Source organism: Pristiophorus japonicus, chromosome 8, assembly GCF_044704955.1.
Source record: "Pristiophorus japonicus isolate sPriJap1 chromosome 8, sPriJap1.hap1, whole genome shotgun sequence".
NCBI lineage: Eukaryota > Metazoa > Chordata > Chondrichthyes > Pristiophoridae > Pristiophorus > Pristiophorus japonicus.
In genome coordinates this window covers 151,963,028-151,982,735 of record NC_091984.1, presented here as the reverse complement: position 1 = coordinate 151,982,735, position 19,708 = coordinate 151,963,028, and the positions used below count along the sequence as shown (strand labels likewise).

At 54.2% G+C, this 19,708-nt stretch overlaps 1 protein-coding gene across 1 annotated transcript in view; it reads right to left on the bottom strand.

The window, feature by feature from the left end:
• The window catches only part of LOC139268197 (probable voltage-dependent R-type calcium channel subunit alpha-1E), a 952,421-nt gene extending 934,582 nt beyond the window's left edge, over nt 1-17,839 (bottom strand). Inside the window, exon 1 of the mRNA XM_070886246.1 lies at nt 17,733-17,839. Coding sequence (XP_070742347.1) covers nt 17,733-17,824 — 92 coding nt within the window. The 5' untranslated portion in view covers nt 17,825-17,839. The remainder of the gene's footprint in view (nt 1-17,732) is intronic.
• Between the last annotated feature and the right edge of the window lie 1,869 nt (nt 17,840-19,708).

The window sequence follows — 19,708 nt, the reverse complement described above, 5'->3', positions numbered from 1 at the left end:
GTGTGACCAGGTGTGGTATTTGGGGAGTGTGTGTAATCAGATGTGGTGCTCAGGGGTGCAGTGTTACCAGTTGTGATAATCTGGGAGTATGAGTGACCTCGTGTGGCACTCTGGGAGTGCAGTGTGATCAGGTGTGGTACTCTGGGAGTGCACTGTGACCAGGTGTGGTACTCTGGGAGTGTGTGTGACCAGCAGTTATACTCTGAGAGTGCAGTGTGAACAGATGTGGTACTCTTGAAGTGCACTGTGACCAGGTGTGGTACTGTGGGTGTGTGAGTGACCAGGTGTGGTACTCTGGGAGTGCAGTGTGACCAGGTGTGGTACTCTGGGAATGCAGTGTGACCAGGTGAGTTACTCTGGGCGTGTGCGCGACCAGGTGTGGTACTCTGGGAGTGTGTGTGACCAGGTGTGGTACGCTGGGAATGCAGTGTGACCAGGTATGGTAATCTGGGAGTGTGTGTGACCTGGTGTGCTGGTCTGGGAGTGTGTGAGACCAGGTGTGGTACGCTGGGAGTGTGTGAGAATAGGTGTGGTACTCTGGGAGTATGTGTGATACCAGATGTGGCACTCTGGGAGTATGTGTGATCAGGTGTCATACTCTGGACCTGTGTGTGACCAGGTGTGGTACCTTGGGAGTGTGTGTGACCAGGTGTGGTACTCTGGGAGTGTGTGTGACCAGGTGTGGTACTCTGGGAGTGTGTGTGACCAGGTGTGGTACTCTGGGAGTGTGTGTGACCAGGTGTGGTACTCTGGGAGTGTGTGCGACCAGGTGTGGTACGATGGGAGCGTGTGTGAGCAGGTGTGGAACTCTCGGTGTGTGTGTGACCAGGTGTGGTACTCTGGGAGTGTTTGTGACCAGGTGTGGTACTCTGGGAGTATTTGTGACCAGGTGTGGTACTCTGGGAGTGCAATGGGACCAGGTGTGGTACTCTGGGAGTGTGTGTGACCAGGTGTGGTACTCTGGGTGTGTGTGTGACAAGGTGTGGTACTCTGGGAGTATTTGTGACCAGGTGTGGTACTCTGGGACTGTGTGTGACCAGGTGTGATACTCGGGGAATGTGTGTGACCAGGTGTGGTACTCTGGGAGTGTGTGCGAGCAGGTGTGGTACTCTGGGAGTGTGTCAGACCAGGTGTGGTACTCTGGGAGTGTGTGTGACCAGGTGTGGGACTCTTGGAGTGCAGTGTGACCAGATGTGGTTATCTGTGGGTGCAGTGTGACCAGCTGTGGTACACTGGGTGTGTGTCTTAACAGGTTTGGTACTCTAGTTGTGTGTGTGACCAGATGTGGTACTCTGGGTGTGTGTGTGACCAGGGGCGGTACTCTGGGAGTGTTTGTGACCAGGTGTGGTACTCTGGGAGTGTGAGTGACCAGCTGTGGTACTCTGGGACTGTGTGTGACCAGGTGTGGTACTCTGGCAGTGTGTGTGATCAGGTGTGCTACACTGTGGGTGCAGTGTGACCAGCTGTGGTACACTGGGAGTGTGTGTTAACAGGTTTGGTACTCTAGTTGTGTGTGTGACCAGGTGTGGTATGCTGGGAGTGTGTGAGAATAGGTGTGGTGCTCTGGGAGTGTGTGATACCAGGTGTTGTATTCTGGGAGTGCGTGTGACCAGTTGTGGTACTCTGGGAGTGAATGTGATCAGGTGTGGTACTCTGGGAGTGTGTGTGACCTGGTGCCATATTCTGGAAGTGCGTGTGACCAGGTGTGGTACTCTGGTAGTGTGTGAGACCAGGTGTGGTACTCTGGGAGTGTGTGTGACCAGGTGTGGTACTCTGGGTGTGTGTGTGACCAGGTGTGGTACTCTGGGAGTGTGTGTGACCAGGTGTGGTACTCTGGGAGTGTGTGTGACCAGGTGTGGTACTCTGGGAGTGTGTGCGACCAGGTGTGGTACGATGGGAGCGTGTGTGAGCAGGTGTGGAACTCTCGGTGTGTGTGTGACCAGGTGTGGTACTCTGGGAGTGTGTGTGACCTGGTGCCATATTCTGGAAGTGCGTGTGACCAGGTGTGGTACTCTGGTAGTGTCTGAGTACAGGTGTGGTACGCTGGGAGTGTGTGTGACCAGGTGTGGTATTCGGGGAGTGTGTGTGATCAGATGTGGTGCTCAGGGGTGCAGTGTTACCAGGTGTGGTACTCTGGGAGTGCTCTGTGACGAGGTGTGGTACTCTGGGAGTGTGTGTGACCAGCTGTTGTACTCTGAGAGTGCAGTGTGAACAGGTGTGGTACTCTGGGAGTGCACTGTGACCTGGTGTGGCACTCTGGGAGTGCAGTGTGACCAGGTTTGGTACTCAGGGAGTGCAGTGTGAGCAGGTGTGGTACTCTGGGAGTGCAGTGTGACCATGTGTGATACTCTGGGAGTGCAGTGTGACCAGGTGTGGTCCTGTGGGTGTGCAGTGTGACCAGGTGTGGTACTCTGGGAGTGTGTGTGATCAGGTGTGGTACTCAGGGAGTGCAGTGTGATCAGGTGTGGTACTCAGGGAGTGCCGTGTGATCAGGTGTGGTACTCAGGGAGTGCAGTGTGATCAGGTGTGGCACTCTGGGAGTGCAGTGTGACCAGGTGTGGTACTCTGGGAGTGCAGTGTGACCAGGTGTGGTACTCAGGGAGTGCCGTGTGACCAGGTGTGGTACTCAGGGAGTGCAGTGTGATCAGGTGTGGTACTCAGGGAGTGCAGTGTGACCAGGTGTGGTACTCTGGGAGTGTGTGTGACCAGGTGTGGTACTCTGGGAGTGTGTGTGACCAGGTCTGGTACTCTTGGAGTGTGTGTGACCAGGTGTGGTACTCTGGGAGTGTGTGTGACCAGGTGTGATACGCTGGGAGCGCAGTGTGACTAGTTGTGGTACTCTGGGAGTGCTTGTGACCAGGTGTGGTACTCTGGGAGTGTGTGTGACCAGGTGTGGTACTCTGGGAGTGTGTGTGACCAGGTGTGGTACTCTTGGAGTGTGTGTGACCAGGTGTGGTACTCCGGGAGTGTGTGTGACCAGGTGTGGTACTCCGGGAGTGTGTGTGACCAGGTGTGGTACTCCGGGAGTGTGTGTGACCAGGTGTGGTACTCCGCGAGTGTGTGAGACCAGGTGTGGTACTCTGGGAGTGTGTGTGACCAGGTGTGGTACTCTGGGAGTGTGTGCGACCAGGTGTGGTAATCTGGGAGTGTTTAAGACCAAGTGTGGTACGATGGGAGCGTGTGTGAGCAGGTGTGGAACGCTCGGTGTGTGTGTGACCAGGTGTGGTACTCTGGGAGTGTTTGTGACCAGGTGTGGTACTCTGCGAGTGTTTGTGACCAGGTGTGGTACTCTGGGAGTGTGTGTGACCAGCTGTGGTACTCTGGGAGTGTGTGCGACCAGGTGTGGTACTCTGGGAATGTTTATGACCAGGTGTGGTACTCTGGGAGTATTTGTGAAAAGGTGTGGTACTCTGAGAGTGCAATGGGACCAGGTGTGGTACTCTGGGAGTGTGTGTGACAAGGTGTGGTACTCTGGGAGAGTGTGTGACCAGGTGTGGTACTCTGGGAGTATTTGTGACCAGGTGTGGTACTCTGGGACTGTGTGTGACCAGGTGTGATACTCTGGGAGTGTGTGTGACCAGGTGTGGTACTCGGGGAATGTGTGTGACCAGGTGTGGTACTCTGGGAGTGTGTGCGAGCAGGTGTGGTACTCTGGGAGTGTGTCAGACCAGGTGTGGTACTCTGGGAGTGTGTGTGACCAGGTGTGGGACTCTTGGAGTGTGTGTGATCAGGTGTGCTACTCTGTGGGTGCAGTGTGACCAGCTGTGGTACAATGGGAGTGTGTGTGATCAGATGTGGTAATCTGCGGGTGCAGTGTGACCAGCTGTGGTACACTTGGGGTGTGTGTGACCAGGTTTGATACTCTAGGAGTGTATGAGACCAGGTGTGGTACTCTGGGAGTGTGTGTGACCAGCTGTGGTACTCTGGGAGTGTGTGCGACCAGGTGTGGTACTCTGGGAATGTTTATGACGAGGTGTGGTACTCTGGGAGTATTTGTGACCAGGTGTGGTACTCTGGGAGTGTGTGTGACCAGGTGTGGTATTCGGGGAGTGTGTGTGATCAGATGTGGTGCTCAGGGGTGCAGTGTTACCAGGTGTGGTACTCTGAGAGTGCTCTGTGAACAGGTGTGGTACTCTGGGAGTGCACTGAGACCAGGTGTGGCACTCTGGAGGTGCACTGTGATGAGGTGTGGTACTCTGGGAGTGTGTGTGACCAGCTGTGGTACTCTGAGAGTGCAGTGTGAACAGGTGTGGTACTCTGGGAGTGCACTGTGACCTGGTGTGGCACTCTGGGAGTGCAGTGTGACCAGGTGTGGTACTCTGGGAGTGCAGTGTGAGCAGGTGTGTTACTCTGGGAGTGCAGTGTGACCAGGTGTGATACTCTGGGAGTGCAGTGTGACCAGGTGTGGTCCTGTGGGTGTGCAGTGTGACCAGGTGTGGTACTCTGGGAGTGTGTGTGATCAGGTGTGGTACTCTGGGAGTGTGTGTGACCAGGTCTGGTACTCTTGGAGTGTGTGTGACCAGGTGTGGTACTCTGGGAGTGTGTGTGACCAGGTGTGATACGCTGGGAGCGCAGTGTGACTAGTTGTGGTACTCTGGGAGTGCTTGTGACCAGGTGTGGTACTCTGGGAGTGTGTGTGACCAGGTGTGGTACTCTGGGAGTGTGTGTGACCAGGTGTGGTACTCTGGGAGTGTGTGTGACCAGGTGTGGTACTCCGGGAGTGTGTGTGACCAGGTGTGGTACTCCGGGAGTGTGTGTGACCAGGTGTGGTACTCCGGGAGTGTGTGTGACCAGGTGTGGTACTCCGCGAGTGTGTGAGACCAGGTGTGGTACTCTGGGAGTGTGTGTGACCAGGTGTGGTACTCCGCGAGTGTGTGTGACCAGGTGTGGTATTCCGGGAGTGTGTGTGACCAGGTGTGGTACTCCGGGAGTGTGTGTGACCAGGTGTGGTACTCCGCGAGTGTGTGAGACCAGGTGTGGTACTCTGGGAGTGTGTGTGAGCAGGTGTGTTACTCTGGGAGTGCACTGTGATCAAGTGTGGTACTCTGGGAGTGCGGTGTGATCAGATGTGGTGCTCTGGGAATGTGTGTGACCAGGTGTGGTACTCTGGGAGTGTGTGTGATCAGGTGTGGTATTCTGGGAGTGTGTGTGACCAGGTGTGGTACTCGGGGAGTGTGTGTGACCAGGTGTGGTACACTGTGAGTGCATGTGACCAGGTGAGTTACTCTGGGTGTGTACGTGACCAGGTGTGGTACTCTGGGAGTGTGTGTGACCAGGTGTGGTACGCTGGGAATGCAGTGTGACCAGGTGTGGTATTTGGGGAGTGTGTGTGATCTGATGTGGTGCTCAGGGGTGCAGTGTTACCAGTTGTGGTACTCTGGGAGTGTGAGTGACCTCGTGTGGCACTCTGGGAGTGCACTGTGACCAGGTGTGGTACTCTGGGAGTGTGTGTGACCAGGTGTGCTTCTCTGGGAGTGTGTGCGACCAGGTGTGGTACTCTGGGAGTGTTAATGACCAGGTGTGGTACTCTGGGAGTATTTGTGACCAGGTGTGGTACTCTGGGTGTATTTGTGACCAGGTGTGGTACTCTGGGAGTGCAATGGGACCAGGTGTGGTACTCTGGGAGTGTGTGTGACCAGGTGTGGTACTCTGGGAGTGTGTGTGATCAGGTGTGGTACTCGGGGAATGTGTGTGACCAGGTGTGGTACTCTGGGAGTGTGTGCGAGCAGGTGTGGTAATCTGGGAGTGTGTCAGACCAGGTGTGGTACTCTGGGAGTGTGTGTAATCAGGTGCGGGACTCTTGGAGTGCAGTGTGACCAGATGTGGTTATCTGTGGGTGCAGTGTGACCAGCTGTGGTACACTGGGTGTGTGTCTTAATAGGTTTGGTACTCTAGTTGTGTGTGTGACCAGATGTGGTACTCTGGGTGTGTGTGTGACCAGGAGCGGTACTCTGGGTGTGCAGTGCGACCAGGTGTGGTACTCTGGGAGTGTTTGTGACCAGGTGTGGTACTCTGGGAGTGTGTGTGACCAGGTGTGGTACTCTGGGAGTGTGTGTGACCAGGTGTGGTACTCTGGGAGTGTGTGCGACCAGGTGTGGTACTCTGGGAGTGTTTATGACCAAGTGTGGTATGATGGGAGCGCGTGTGAGCAGGTGTGGAACGTTCGGTGTGTGTGTGACCAGGTGTGGTGCTCTGGGAGTATTTGTGACCAGGTGTGGGACTCTTGGAGTGCAGTGTGACCAGATGTGGTTATCTGTGGGTGCAGTGTGACCGTCTGTGGTACACTGGGTGTGTGTGTTAACAGGTTTGGTACTCTAGTTGTGTGTGTGACCAGGTGTGGTACTCTGGGAGTGTGTGGGACCATGTGTTATATTCGGGGAGTGTGTGTGACCAGATGTGGTACTCTGGGAGTGTGAGTGACCAGGAGCGGTACTCTGGGTGTGCAGTGTGACCAGGTGCGGTACTCTGGGAGTGTTTGTGACCAGGTGTGGTACTGTGGGAGTGTGAGTGACCAGCTGTGGTACTCTGGGACTGTGTGTGACCAGGTGTGGTACTCTGGCAGTGTGTGTGATCAGGTGTGCTACTTTGTGGGTGCAGTGTGACCAGCTGTGGTACAATGGGAGTGTGTGTGATCAGATGTGGTAATCTGCGGGTGCAGTGTGACCAGCTGTGGTACACTTGGGGTGTGTGTGACCAGGTTTGATACTCTAGGAGTGTGTGAGACCAGGTGTGGTACTCTGGGAGTGTGTGTGACCAGGTGTGGCATTCGGGGAGTGTGAGTGATCAGGTGAGGTACTCTGGGAGTGTGTGAGACCAGGTGTGGTACTCTGGGTGTGTATGTGACTAGGTGTGGTTCCCTGGGAATGCAGTGTGACCAGATGTGTTAACCGGGAGTGCAGTGTGACCAGGTGTGGTACTCTGGGAGTGCAGAGTGACCAGGTGTGGTACTCTGGGAGTGTGTGTGAGCAGGTGTGTTACTCTTAGAGTGCACTGTGATCAAGTGTGGTACTCTAGGAGTGCGGTGTGATCAGATGTGGTGCTCTGGGAATGTGTGTGACCAGCTGTGGTACACTTGGGGTGTGTGTGACCAGGTTTGGTAATCTAGGAGTGTGTGAGACCAGGTGTGGTACTCTGGGAGTGTGTGTGAACAGGTGTGGTATTCAGGGAGTGTGAGTGATCAGGTGTGGTACTCTGGGAGTGTGTGAGAACAGATGTGGTACTCTGGGTGTGTATGTGACTAGGTGTGGTTCCCTGGGAATGCCGTGTGACCAGATGTGTTAACCAGGAGTGCAGTGTGACCAGGTGTGGTACTCTGGGAGTGCAGAGTGACCAGGCGTGGTACTCTGGGAGTCTGTGTGACCAGGTGTGGTACTCGGGGAGAGTGTGTGACCAGGTGTGGTACTCTGGGAGTGTGTGTGAGCAGGTGTGTTACTCTGGGAGTGCACTGTGATCAAGTGTGGTACTCTGGGAGTGCGGTGTGACCAGATGTGGTGCTCTGGGAATGTGTGTGACCAGGTGTGGTACTCTGGGAGTGTGTGTGATCAGGTGTGGTATTCTGGGAGTGTGTGTGACCAGGTGTGGTACTCGGGGAGTGTGTGTGACCAGGTGTGGTACACTGTGAGTGCATGTGACCAGGTGAGTTACTCTGGGTGTGTACGTGACCAGGTGTTGTACTCTGGGAGTGTGTGTGACCAGGTGTGGTACGCTGGGAATGCAGTGTGACCAGGTGTGGTATTTGGGGAGTGTGTGTAATCAGATGTGGTGCTCAGGGGTGCAGTGTTACCAGTTGTGATAATCTGGGAGTATGAGTGACCTCGTGTGGCACTCTGGGAGTGCAGTGTGATCAGGTGTGGTACTCTGGGAGTGCACTGTGACCAGGTGTGGTACTCTGGGAGTGTGTGTGACCAGCAGTTATACTCTGAGAGTGCAGTGTGAACAGATGTGGTACTCTTGAAGTGCACTGTGACCAGGTGTGGTACTGTGGGTGTGTGAGTGACCAGGTGTGGTACTCTGGGAGTGCAGTGTGACCAGGTGTGGTACTCTGGGAATGCAGTGTGACCAGGTGAGTTACTCTGGGCGTGTGCGTGACCAGGTGTGGTACTCTGGGAGTGTGTGTGACCAGGTGTGGTACGCTGGGAATGCAGTGTGACCAGGTATGGTAATCTGGGAGTGTGTGTGACCTGGTGTGCTGGTCTGGGAGTGTGTGAGACCAGGTGTGGTACGCTGGGAGTGTGTGAGAATAGGTGTGGTACTCTGGGAGTATGTGTGATACCAGATGTGGCACTCTGGGAGTATGTGTGATCAGGTGTCATACTCTGGACCTGTGTGTGACCAGGTGTGGTACCTTGGGAGTGTGTGTGACCAGGTGTGGTACTCTGGGAGTGTGTGTGACCAGGTGTGGTACTCTGGGAGTGTGTGTGACCAGGTGTGGTACTCTGGGAGTGTGTGTGACCAGGTGTGGTACTCTGGGAGTGTGTGCGACCAGGTGTGGTACGATGGGAGCGTGTGTGAGCAGGTGTGGAACTCTCGGTGTGTGTGTGACCAGGTGTGGTACTCTGGGAGTGTTTGTGACCAGGTGTGGTACTCTGGGAGTATTTGTGACCAGGTGTGGTACTCTGGGAGTGCAATGGGACCAGGTGTGGTACTCTGGGAGTGTGTGTGACCAGGTGTGGTACTCTGGGTGTGTGTGTGACAAGGTGTGGTACTCTGGGAGTATTTGTGACCAGGTGTGGTACTCTGGGACTGTGTGTGACCAGGTGTGATACTCGGGGAATGTGTGTGACCAGGTGTGGTACTCTGGGAGTGTGTGCGAGCAGGTGTGGTACTCTGGGAGTGTGTCAGACCAGGTGTGGTACTCTGGGAGTGTGTGTGACCAGGTGTGGGACTCTTGGAGTGCAGTGTGACCAGATGTGGTTATCTGTGGGTGCAGTGTGACCAGCTGTGGTACACTGGGTGTGTGTCTTAACAGGTTTGGTACTCTAGTTGTGTGTGTGACCAGATGTGGTACTCTGGGTGTGTGTGTGACCAGGGGCGGTACTCTGGGAGTGTTTGTGACCAGGTGTGGTACTCTGGGAGTGTGAGTGACCAGCTGTGGTACTCTGGGACTGTGTGTGACCAGGTGTGGTACTCTGGCAGTGTGTGTGATCAGGTGTGCTACAATGTGGGTGCAGTGTGACCAGCTGTGGTACACTGGGAGTGTGTGTTAACAGGTTTGGTACTCTAGTTGTGTGTGTGACCAGGTGTGGTATGCTGGGAGTGTGTGAGAATAGGTGTGGTGCTCTGGGAGTGTGTGATACCAGGTGTTGTATTCTGGGAGTGCGTGTGACCAGTTGTGGTACTCTGGGAGTGAATGTGATCAGGTGTGGTACTCTGGGAGTGTGTGTGACCTGGTGCCATATTCTGGAAGTGCGTGTGACCAGGTGTGGTACTCTGGTAGTGTGTGAGACCAGGTGTGGTACTCTGGGAGTGTGTGTGACCAGGTGTGGTACTCTGGGTGTGTGTGTGACCAGGTGTGGTACTCTGGGAGTGTGTGTGACCAGGTGTGGTACTCTGGGAGTGTGTGTGACCAGGTGTGGTACTCTTGGAGTGTGTGCGACCAGGTGTGGTACGATGGGAGCGTGTGTGAGCAGGTGTGGAACTCTCGGTGTGTGTGTGACCAGGTGTGGTACTCTGGGAGTGTGTGTGACCTGGTGCCATATTCTGGAAGTGCGTGTGACCAGGTGTGGTACTCTGGTAGTGTCTGAGTACAGGTGTGGTACGCTGGGAGTGTGTGTGACCAGGTGTGGTATTCGGGGAGTGTGTGTGATCAGATGTGGTGCTCAGGGGTGCAGTGTTACCAGGTGTGGTACTCTGGGAGTGCTCTGTGACGAGGTGTGGTACTCTGGGAGTGTGTGTGACCAGCTGTTGTACTCTGAGAGTGCAGTGTGAACAGGTGTGGTACTCTGGGAGTGCACTGTGACCTGGTGTGGCACTCTGGGAGTGCAGTGTGACCAGGTGTGGTACTCTGGGAGTGCAGTGTGAGCAGGTGTGGTACTCTGGGAGTGCAGTGTGACCATGTGTGATACTCTGGGAGTGCAGTGTGACCAGGTGTGGTCCTGTGGGTGTGCAGTGTGACCAGGTGTGGTACTCTGGGAGTGTGTGTGATCAGGTGTGGTACTTGGGAGTGCAGTGTGACCAGGTGTGGTACTCTGAGAGTGCAGTGTGAGCAGGTGTGGTACTCTGGGAGTGCAGTGTGACCAGGTGTGATACTCTGGGAGTGCAGTGTGACCAGGTGTGGCACTCTGGGAGTGCCGTGTGACAAGGTGTGGTACTCTGCGAGTGTGTGTGATCAGGTGTGGTACTTGGGAGTGCAGTGTGACCAGGTGTGGTATTCAGGGAGTGCCGTGTGATCAGGTTTGGTACTCAGTGAGTGCCGTGTGACCAGGTGTGGTACTCAGGGAGTGCAGTGTGATCAGGTGTGGTACTCTGGGAGTGCTTGTGACCAGGTGTGGCACTCTGGGAGTGCAGTGTGACCAGGTGTGGTACTCAGGGAGTGCAGTGTGATCAGGTGTGGTACTCAGGGAGTGCAGTGTGATCAGGTGTGGTACTCAGGGAGTGCCGTGTGATCAGGTGTGGTACTCAGGGAGTGCAGTGTGATCAGGTGTGGCACTCTGGGAGTGCAGTGTGACCAGGTGTGGTACTCTGGGAGTGCAGTGTGACCAGGTGTGGTACTCAGGGAGTGCCGTGTGACCAGGTGTGGTACTCAGGGAGTGCAGTGTGATCAGGTGTGGTACTCAGGGAGTGCAGTGTGACCAGGTGTGGTACTCTGGGAGTGTGTGTGACCAGGTGTGGTACTCTGGGAGTGTGTGTGACCAGGTCTGGTACTCTTGGAGTGTGTGTGACCAGGTGTGGTACTCTGGGAGTGTGTGTGACCAGGTGTGATACGCTGGGAGCGCAGTGTGACTAGTTGTGGTACTCTGGGAGTGCTTGTGACCAGGTGTGGTACTCTGGGAGTGTGTGTGACCAGGTGTGGTACTCTGGGAGTGTGTGTGACCAGGTGTGGTACTCTGGGAGTGTGTGTGACCAGGTGTGGTACTCCGGGAGTGTGTGTGACCAGGTGTGGTACTCCGGGAGTGTGTGTGACCAGGTGTGGTACTCCGGGAGTGTGTGTGACCAGGTGTGGTACTCCGCGAGTGTGTGAGACCAGGTGTGGTACTCTGGGAGTGTGTGTGACCAGGTGTGGGACTCCGCGAGTGTGTGTGACCAGGTGTGGTATTCCGGGAGTGTGTGTGACCAGGTGTGGTACTCCGGGAGTGTGTGTGACCAGGTGTGGTACTCCGCGAGTGTGTGAGACCAGGTGTGGTACTCTGGGAGTGTGTGTGAGCAGGTGTGTTACTCTGGGAGTGCACTGTGATCAAGTGTGGTACTCTGGGAGTGCGGTGTGATCAGATGTGGTGCTCTGGGAATGTGTGTGACCAGGTGTGGTACTCTGGGAGTGTGTGTGATCAGGTGTGGTATTCTGGGAGTGTGTGTGACCAGGTGTGGTACTCGGGGAGTGTGTGTGACCAGGTGTGGTACACTGTGAGTGCATGTGACCAGGTGAGTTACTCTGGGTGTGTACGTGACCAGGTGTGGTACTCTGGGAGTGTGTGTGACCAGGTGTGGTACGCTGGGAATGCAGTGTGACCAGGTGTGGTATTTGGGGAGTGTGTGTGATCTGATGTGGTGCTCAGGGGTGCAGTGTTACCAGTTGTGGTACTCTGGGAGCGAGTGACCTCGTGTGGCACTCTGGGAGTGCACTGTGACCAGGTGTGGTACTCTGGGAGTGTGTATGACCAGGTGTGCTTCTCTGGGAGTGTGTGTGACCAGGTGTGGTACTCTGGGAGTGTGTGTGATCAGGTGTGGTACTCGGGGAATGTGTGTGACCAGGTGTGGTACTCTGGGAGTGTGTGCGAGCAGGTGTGGTAATCTGGGAGTGTGTCAGACCAGGTGTGGTACTCTGGGAGTGTGTGTAATCAGGTGCGGGACTCTTGGAGTGCAGTGTGACCAGATGTGGTTATCTGTGGGTGCAGTGTGACCAGCTGTGGTACACTGGGTGTGTGTCTTAATAGGTTTGGTACTCTAGTTGTGTGTGTGACCAGATGTGGTACTCTGGGTGTGTGTGTGACCAGGAGCGGTACTCTGGGTGTGCAGTGCGACCAGGTGTGGTACTCTGGGAGTGTTTGTGACCAGGTGTGGTACTCTGGGAGTGTGTGTGACCAGGTGTGGTACTCTGGGAGTGTGTGTGACCAGGTGTGGTACTCTGGGAGTGTGTGCGACCAGGTGTGGTACTCTGGGAGTGTTTATGACCAAGTGTGGTATGATGGGAGCGCGTGTGAGCAGGTGTGGAACGTTCGGTGTGTGTGTGACCAGGTGTGGTACTCTGGGAGTATTTGTGACCAGGTGTGGGACTCTTGGAGTGCAGTGTGACCAGATGTGGTTATCTGTGGGTGCAGTGTGACCGTCTGTGGTACACTGGGTGTGTGTGTTAACAGGTTTGGTACTCTAGTTGTGTGTGTGACCAGGTGTGGTACTCTGGGAGTGTGTGGGACCATGTGTTATATTCGGGGAGTGTGTGTGACCAGATGTGGTACTCTGGGAGTGTGAGTGACCAGGAGCGGTACTCTGGGTGTGCAGTGTGACCAGGTGCGGTACTCTGGGAGTGTTTGTGACCAGGTGTGGTACTGTGGGAGTGTGAGTGACCAGCTGTGGTACTCTGGGACTGTGTGTGACCAGGTGTGGTACTCTGGCAGTGTGTGTGATCAGGTGTGCTACTTTGTGGGTGCAGTGTGACCAGCTGTGGTACAATGGGAGTGTGTGTGATCAGATGTGGTAATCTGCGGGTGCAGTGTGACCAGCTGTGGTACACTTGGGGTGTGTGTGACCAGGTTTGATACTCTAGGAGTGTGTGAGACCAGGTGTGGTACTCTGGGAGTGTGTGTGACCAGGTGTGGCATTCGGGGAGTGTGAGTGAGCAGGTGAGGTACTCTGGGAGTGTGTGAGACCAGGTGTGGTACTCTGGGTGTGTATGTGACTAGGTGTGGTTCCCTGGGAATGCAGTGTGACCAGATGTGTTAACCGGGAGTGCAGTGTGACCAGGTGTGGTACTCTGGGAGTGCAGAGTGACCAGGTGTGGTACTCTGGGAGTGTGTGTGAGCAGGTGTGTTACTCTTAGAGTGCACTGTGATCAAGTGTGGTACTCTAGGAGTGCGGTGTGATCAGATGTGGTGCTCTGGGAATGTGTGTGACCAGCTGTGGTACACTTGGGGTGTGTGTGACCAGGTTTGGTAATCTAGGAGTGTGTGAGACCAGGTGTGGTACTCTGGGAGTGTGTGTGAACAGGTGTGGTATTCAGGGAGTGTGAGTGATCAGGTGTGGTACTCTGGGAGTGTGTGAGAACAGATGTGGTACTCTGGGTGTGTATGTGACTAGGTGTGGTTCCCTGGGAATGCCGTGTGACCAGATGTGTTAACCAGGAGTGCAGTGTGACCAGGTGTGGTACTCTGGGAGTGCAGAGTGACCAGGCGTGGTACTCTGGGAGTCTGTGTGACCAGGTGTGGTACTCGGGGAGAGTGTGTGACCAGGTGTGGTACTCTGGGAGTGTGTGTGAGCAGGTGTGTTACTCTGGGAGTGCACTGTGATCAAGTGTGGTACTCTGGGAGTGCGGTGTGATCAGATGTGGTGCTCTGGGAATGTGTGTGACCAGGTGTGGTACTCTGGGAGTGTGTGTGATCAGGTGTGGTATTCTGGGAGTGTGTGTGACCAGGTGTGGTACTCGGGGAGTGTGTGTGACCAGGTGTGGTACACTGTGAGTGCATGTGACCAGGTGAGTTACTCTGGGTGTGTACGTGACCAGGTGTGGTACTCTGGGAGTGTGTGTGACCAGGTGTGGTACGCTGGGAATGCAGTGTGACCAGGTGTGGTATTTGGGGAGTGTGTGTAATCAGATGTGGTGCTCAGGGGTGCAGTGTTACCAGTTGTGATAATCTGGGAGTATGAGTGACCTCGTGTGGCACTCTGGGAGTGCAGTGTGATCAGGTGTGGTACTCTGGGAGTGCACTGTGACCAGGTGTGGTACTCTGGGAGTGTGTGTGACCAGCAGTTATACTCTGAGAGTGCAGTGTGAACAGATGTGGTACTCTTGAAGTGCACTGTGACCAGGTGTGGTACTGTGGGTGTGTGAGTGACCTGGTGTGGCACTCTGGGAGTGCAGTGTGACCAAGTGTGGTACTCTGGGAGTGCAGTGTGACCAGGTGTGGTACTCTGGGCGTGCAGTGTGACCAGGTGTGGTACTCTGGGAATGCAGTGTGACCAGGTGAGTTACTCTGGGCGTGTGCGTGACCAGGTGTGGTACTCTGGGAGTGTGTGTGACCAGGTGTGGTACGCTGGGAATGCAGTGTGATCAGGTATGGTAATCTGGGAGTGTCTGTGACCTGGTGTGCTGGTCTGGGAGTGTGTGAGACCAGGTGTGGTACGCTGGGAGTGTGTGAGAATAGGTGTGGTACTCTGGGAGTATGTGTGATACCAGATGTGGCACTCTGGGAGTATGTGTGATCAGGTGTCATACTCTGGACCTGTGTGTGACCAGGTGTGGTACCTTGGGAGTGTGTGTGACCAGGTGTGGTACTCTGGGAGTGTGTGTGACCAGGTGTGGTACTCTGGGAGTGTGTGTGACCAGGTGTGGTACTCTGGGAGTGTGTGTGACCAGGTGTGGTAATCTGGGAGTGTGTGCGACCAGGTGTGGTACGATGGGAGCGTGTGTGAGCAGGTGTGGAACTCTCGGTGTGTGTGTGACCAGGTGTGGTACTCTGGGAGTGTTTGTGACCTGGTGTGGTACTCTGGGAGTATTTGTGACCAGGTGTGGTACTCTGGGAGTGCAATGGGACCAGGTGTGGTACTCTGGGAGTGTGTGTAACCAGGTGTGGTACTCTGGGTGTGTGTGTGACAAGGTGTGGTACTCTGGGAGTATTTGTGACCAGGTGTGGTACTCTGGGACTGTGTGTGACCAGGTGTGATACTCGGGGAATGTGTGTGACCAGGTGTGGTACTCTGGGAGTGTGTGCGAGCAGGTGTTGTACTCTGGGAGTGTGTCAGACCAGGTGTGGTACTCTGGGAGTGTGTGTGACCAGGTGTGGGACTCTTGGAGTGCAGTGTGACCAGATGTGGTTATCTGTGGGTGCAGTGTGACCAGCTGTGGTACACTGGGTGTGTGTCTTAACAGGTTTGGTACTCTAGTTGTGTGTGTGACCAGATGTGGTACTCTGGGTGTGTGTGTGACCAGGAGCGGTACTCTGGGAGTGTTTGTGACCAGGTGTGGTACTCTGGGAGTGTGAGTGACCAGCTGTGGTACTCTGGGACTGTGTGTGACCAGGTGTGGTACTCTGGCAGTGTGTGTGATCAGGTGTGCTACACTGTGGGTGCAGTGTGACCAGCTGTGGTACACTGGGAGTGTGTGTTAACAGGTTTGGTACTCTAGTTGTGTGTGTGACCAGGTGTGGTATGCTGGGAGTGTGTGAGAATAGGTGTGGTGCTCTGGGAGTGTGTGATACCAGGTGTTGTATTCTGGGAGTGCGTGTGACCAGTTGTGGTACTCTCGGAGTGAATGTGATCAGGTGTGGTACTCTGGGAGTGTGTGTGACCTGGTGCCATATTCTGGAAGTGCGTGTGACCAGGTGTGGTACTCTGGTAGTGTGTGAGACCAGGTGTGGTACTCTGGGAGTGTGTGTGACCAGGTGTGGTACTCTGGGTGTGTGTGTGACCAGGTGTGGTACTCTGGGAGTGTGTGTGACCAGGTGTGGTACTCTGGGAGTGTGTGTGACCAGGTGTGGTACTCTGGGAGTGTGTGCGACCATGGTGTGGTACGATGGGAGCGTGTGTGAGCAGGTGTGGAACTCTCGGTGTGTGTGTGACCAGGTGTGGTACTCTGGGAGTGTGTGTGACCTGGTGCCATATTCTGGAAGTGCGTGTGACCAGGTGTGGTACTCTGGTAGTGTCTGAGACCAGGTGTGGTACGCTGGGAGTGTGTGTGACCAGGTGTGGTATTCGGGGAGTGTGTGTGATCAGATGTGGTGCTCAGGGGTGCAGTGTTACCAGGTGTGGTACTCTGGGAGTGCTCTGTGACGAGGTGTGGTACTCTGGGAGTGTGTGTGACCAGCTGTTGTACTCTGAGAGTGCAGTGTGAACAGGTGTGGTACTCTGGGAGTGCACTGTGACCTGGTGTGGCACTCTGGGAGTGCAGTGTGACCAGGTGTGGTACTCTGGGAGTGCAGTGTGAGCAGGTGTGGTACTCTGGGAGTGCAGTGTGACCATGTGTGATACTCTGGGAGTGCAGTGTGACCAGGTGTGGTCCTGTGGGTGTGCAGTGTGACCAGGTGTGGTACTCTGGGAGTGTGTGTGATCAGGTGTGGTACTTGGGAGTGCAGTGTGACCAGGTGTGGTACTCTGAGAGTGCAGCGTGAGCAGGTGTGGTACTCTGGGAGTGCAGTGTGACCAGGTGTGATACTCTGGGAGTGCAGTGTGACCAGGTGTGGCACTCTGGGAGTGCCGTGTGACAAGGTGTGGTACTCTGCGAGTGTGTGTGATCAGGTGTGGTACTTGGGAGTGCAGTGTGACCAGGTGTGGTATTCAGGGAGTGCCGTGTGATCAGGTTTGGTACTCAGTGAGTGCCGTGTGACCAGGTGTGGTACTCAGGGAGTGCAGTGTGATCAGGTGTGGTACTCTGGGAGTGCTTGTGACCAGGTGTGGCACTCTGGGAGTGCAGTGTGACCAGGTGTGGTACTCAGGGAGTGCAGTGTGATCAGGTGTGGTACTCAGGGAGTGCAGTGTGATCAGGTGTGGTACTCAGGGAGTGCCGTGTGATCAGGTGTGGTACTCAGGGAGTGCAGTGTGATCAGGTGTGGCACTCTGGGAGTGCAGTGTGACCAGGTGTGGTACTCTGGGAGTGCAGTGTGACCAGGTGTTGTACTCAGGGAGTGCCGTGTGACCAGGTGTGGTACTCAGGGAGTGCAGTGTGATCAGGTGTGGTACTCAGGGAGTGCAGTGTGACCAGGTGTGGTACTCTGGGAGTGTGTGTGACCAGGTGTGGTACTCTGGGAGTGTGTGTTACCAGGTGTGGTACTCTGGGAGTGTGTGTGACCAGGTGTGGTACTCTGGGAGTGTGTGTGACCAGGTGTGATACGCTGGGAGCGCAGTGTGACTAGTTGTGGTACTCTGGGAGTGCTTGTGACCAGGTGTGGTACTCTGGGAGTGTGTGTGACCAGGTGTGGTACTCTGGGAGTGTGTGTGACCAGGTGTGGTACTCTGGGAGTGTGTGTGACCAGGTGTGGTACTCCGGGAGTGTGTGTGACCAGGTGTGGTACTCCGGGAGTGTGTGTGACCAGGTGTGGTACTCCGGGAGTGTGTGTGACCAGGTGTGGTACTCCGCGAGTGTGTGAGACCAGGTGTGGTACTCTGGGAGTGTGTGTGACCAGGTGTGGTACTCTGGGAGTGTGTGTGACCAGGTGTGGTACTCCGGGAGTGTGTGTGACCAGGTGTGGTACTCCGCGAGTGTGTGAGACCAGGTGTGGTACTCTGGGAGTGTGTGTGACCAGGTGTGGTACTCCGGGAGTATGTGTGACCAGGTGTGGTACTCCGCGAGTGTGTGAGACCAGGTGTGGTACTCCGCGAGTGTGTGAGACCAGGTGTGGTACTCTGGGAGTATGAGTGACCTTCATCACCTGCATTCCTTTTTGGTCATCTTGCTGCTGTCAGTGCAGTAGAAAAACTTCCCCTTGAAGAGCTGCACGGCAATTACTGCGAAGATGAACATGAAGAGTTTGTAGACTATCAGAATGTTCAACACATTCTTCAGTGATGTCACCACGCAGTCGAACACCGCCTGAAACCAGAATGTCACAGGATGGTAACACATGCCATGGATACAGAGTCCCCAAACCCACCAGCACTCTCACAGTTACAACATTGTTATTCTGGTTAGTCTCATTTCCCCCGACTGGGAGACCATGGGCGGTGGAGGATGTGACGCAGCCTGAGGGGGATGACGTGAGGGCATAAGAACAAAAGAAATAGGAGCAGGCGTAGGCTCTATGGCCCTTTGAGCCTACTCCGCCATTCAATAAGGTCATGGCTGATCTTCAACCTCATTTCCACTTTCCCGCCCGATCTCTTGATCCCTTAATCTTCAAAAATCCATCGATCTCTGTCTTGAATATACTCAAGGACTGAGCCTCCACAGCCCTCTGGTGAAGAGAATTCCAGAGATTTACCATCCTCTGAGTGAAGACGTTTCTCCTCATCTTGGTCCTAAATGGCCGACCCCTTATTCTGGGATGTGACCCCTGGTTCTCGACTCCCCAGACAGAGGAAACATTCTCCCTGCATCGACTCTGTCAAGCCCTGTCAGAATTTTGTATTTTTCAATAAGATCCCCTCTCATTCTTCTGAACTCCAGAGAATATAGATCCAGTCTACTCAATCCGTCTTCACAGGGCAATCCTTTCATCCCAGGAATCAATCAAATGAACGTCTGTTACACCCCCCACTAACTCAATTATATCGTTACTTAGGTAAGGAGGCAATAATTGTACACAGTACTCTGGGTATGGTCTCACCAAAGCCGTATATAACTGCAGCAAGGCTTCCTTACTCCTGTACTCCAACCCCCTTGTAATAAAGGCTAACATGCTATTTGTCTTCATATTGCTTGCTGTACCTGCATGTTAACCTTGGAACATAAGAACATAAGAAATCGGAGCAGGAGAAGGCCAGATAGCCCCTCGAGCCTGCTCCACCATTTAATACAATCATGGCTGATCTGATCATGGACTCAGATCCACTTCTCTGCCCGCTCCCCATAACCCCTTATTCCCGTACCGGTTAAGAAACTGTCTATTTCTGTCTTAAATATATTCAATGTCTCAACTTCCACAGCTCTCTGAGGCAGCGAATTCCACAGATTTACAATCCTCTGAGATAAGAAATTCCTCCTCATCTCAGTTTTAAATGGGTAGCCCCTTATTCTAAGATTATGCCCCCTAGTTCTCGTCTCCCCCATCAGTGGAAACATCCTCTCTGCATCCACCTTGACAAGCTCCCTCATAATCTTAACTGATAAGATCATCTCTCATTCTTCTGAATTCCAATGAGTAGAGGCCCAACCTACTCAACCTTTCCTCATAAGTCAACCCACTCATCCCCGGAATCAACCGAGTGAACCTTCTCTGAACTGCCTCCAAAGTAAGTACATCCTTTCGTAAATATGGAAACTAAAACTGCACGCAGTATTCCAGGTGAGGCCTCACCAATACCCTGTATAACTGTAGTAAGACTTCCCTGCTTTTATACCTCTGTGCTTTGTTTGCAAAGACCCCCAAACCGCTTTGCATACCAACATTTACTGGTCTCTCACCTTTTAAAAAATAATTCTGCATTTCCATTCTTCCTACCAAACTGGATAATTCCATAGCTCCCCACATTAAACTCCATCTGCCACCTTATTGCCCAATCACTCAACCAACCTGGTTGCCTTTGTATCCTCCTCACAGCTTACTTTCCCACCTTTCTTTGTCTCGTCAGCAAACATGGATACTTTACACTCAATCCTACCATCTAAGTCATTGATCAAGATTATAAATAGTTGAGGCCCAAGCACTGATCCTTGCGGTACCCCATTAGTTACGGTCTGTCTCTCAAA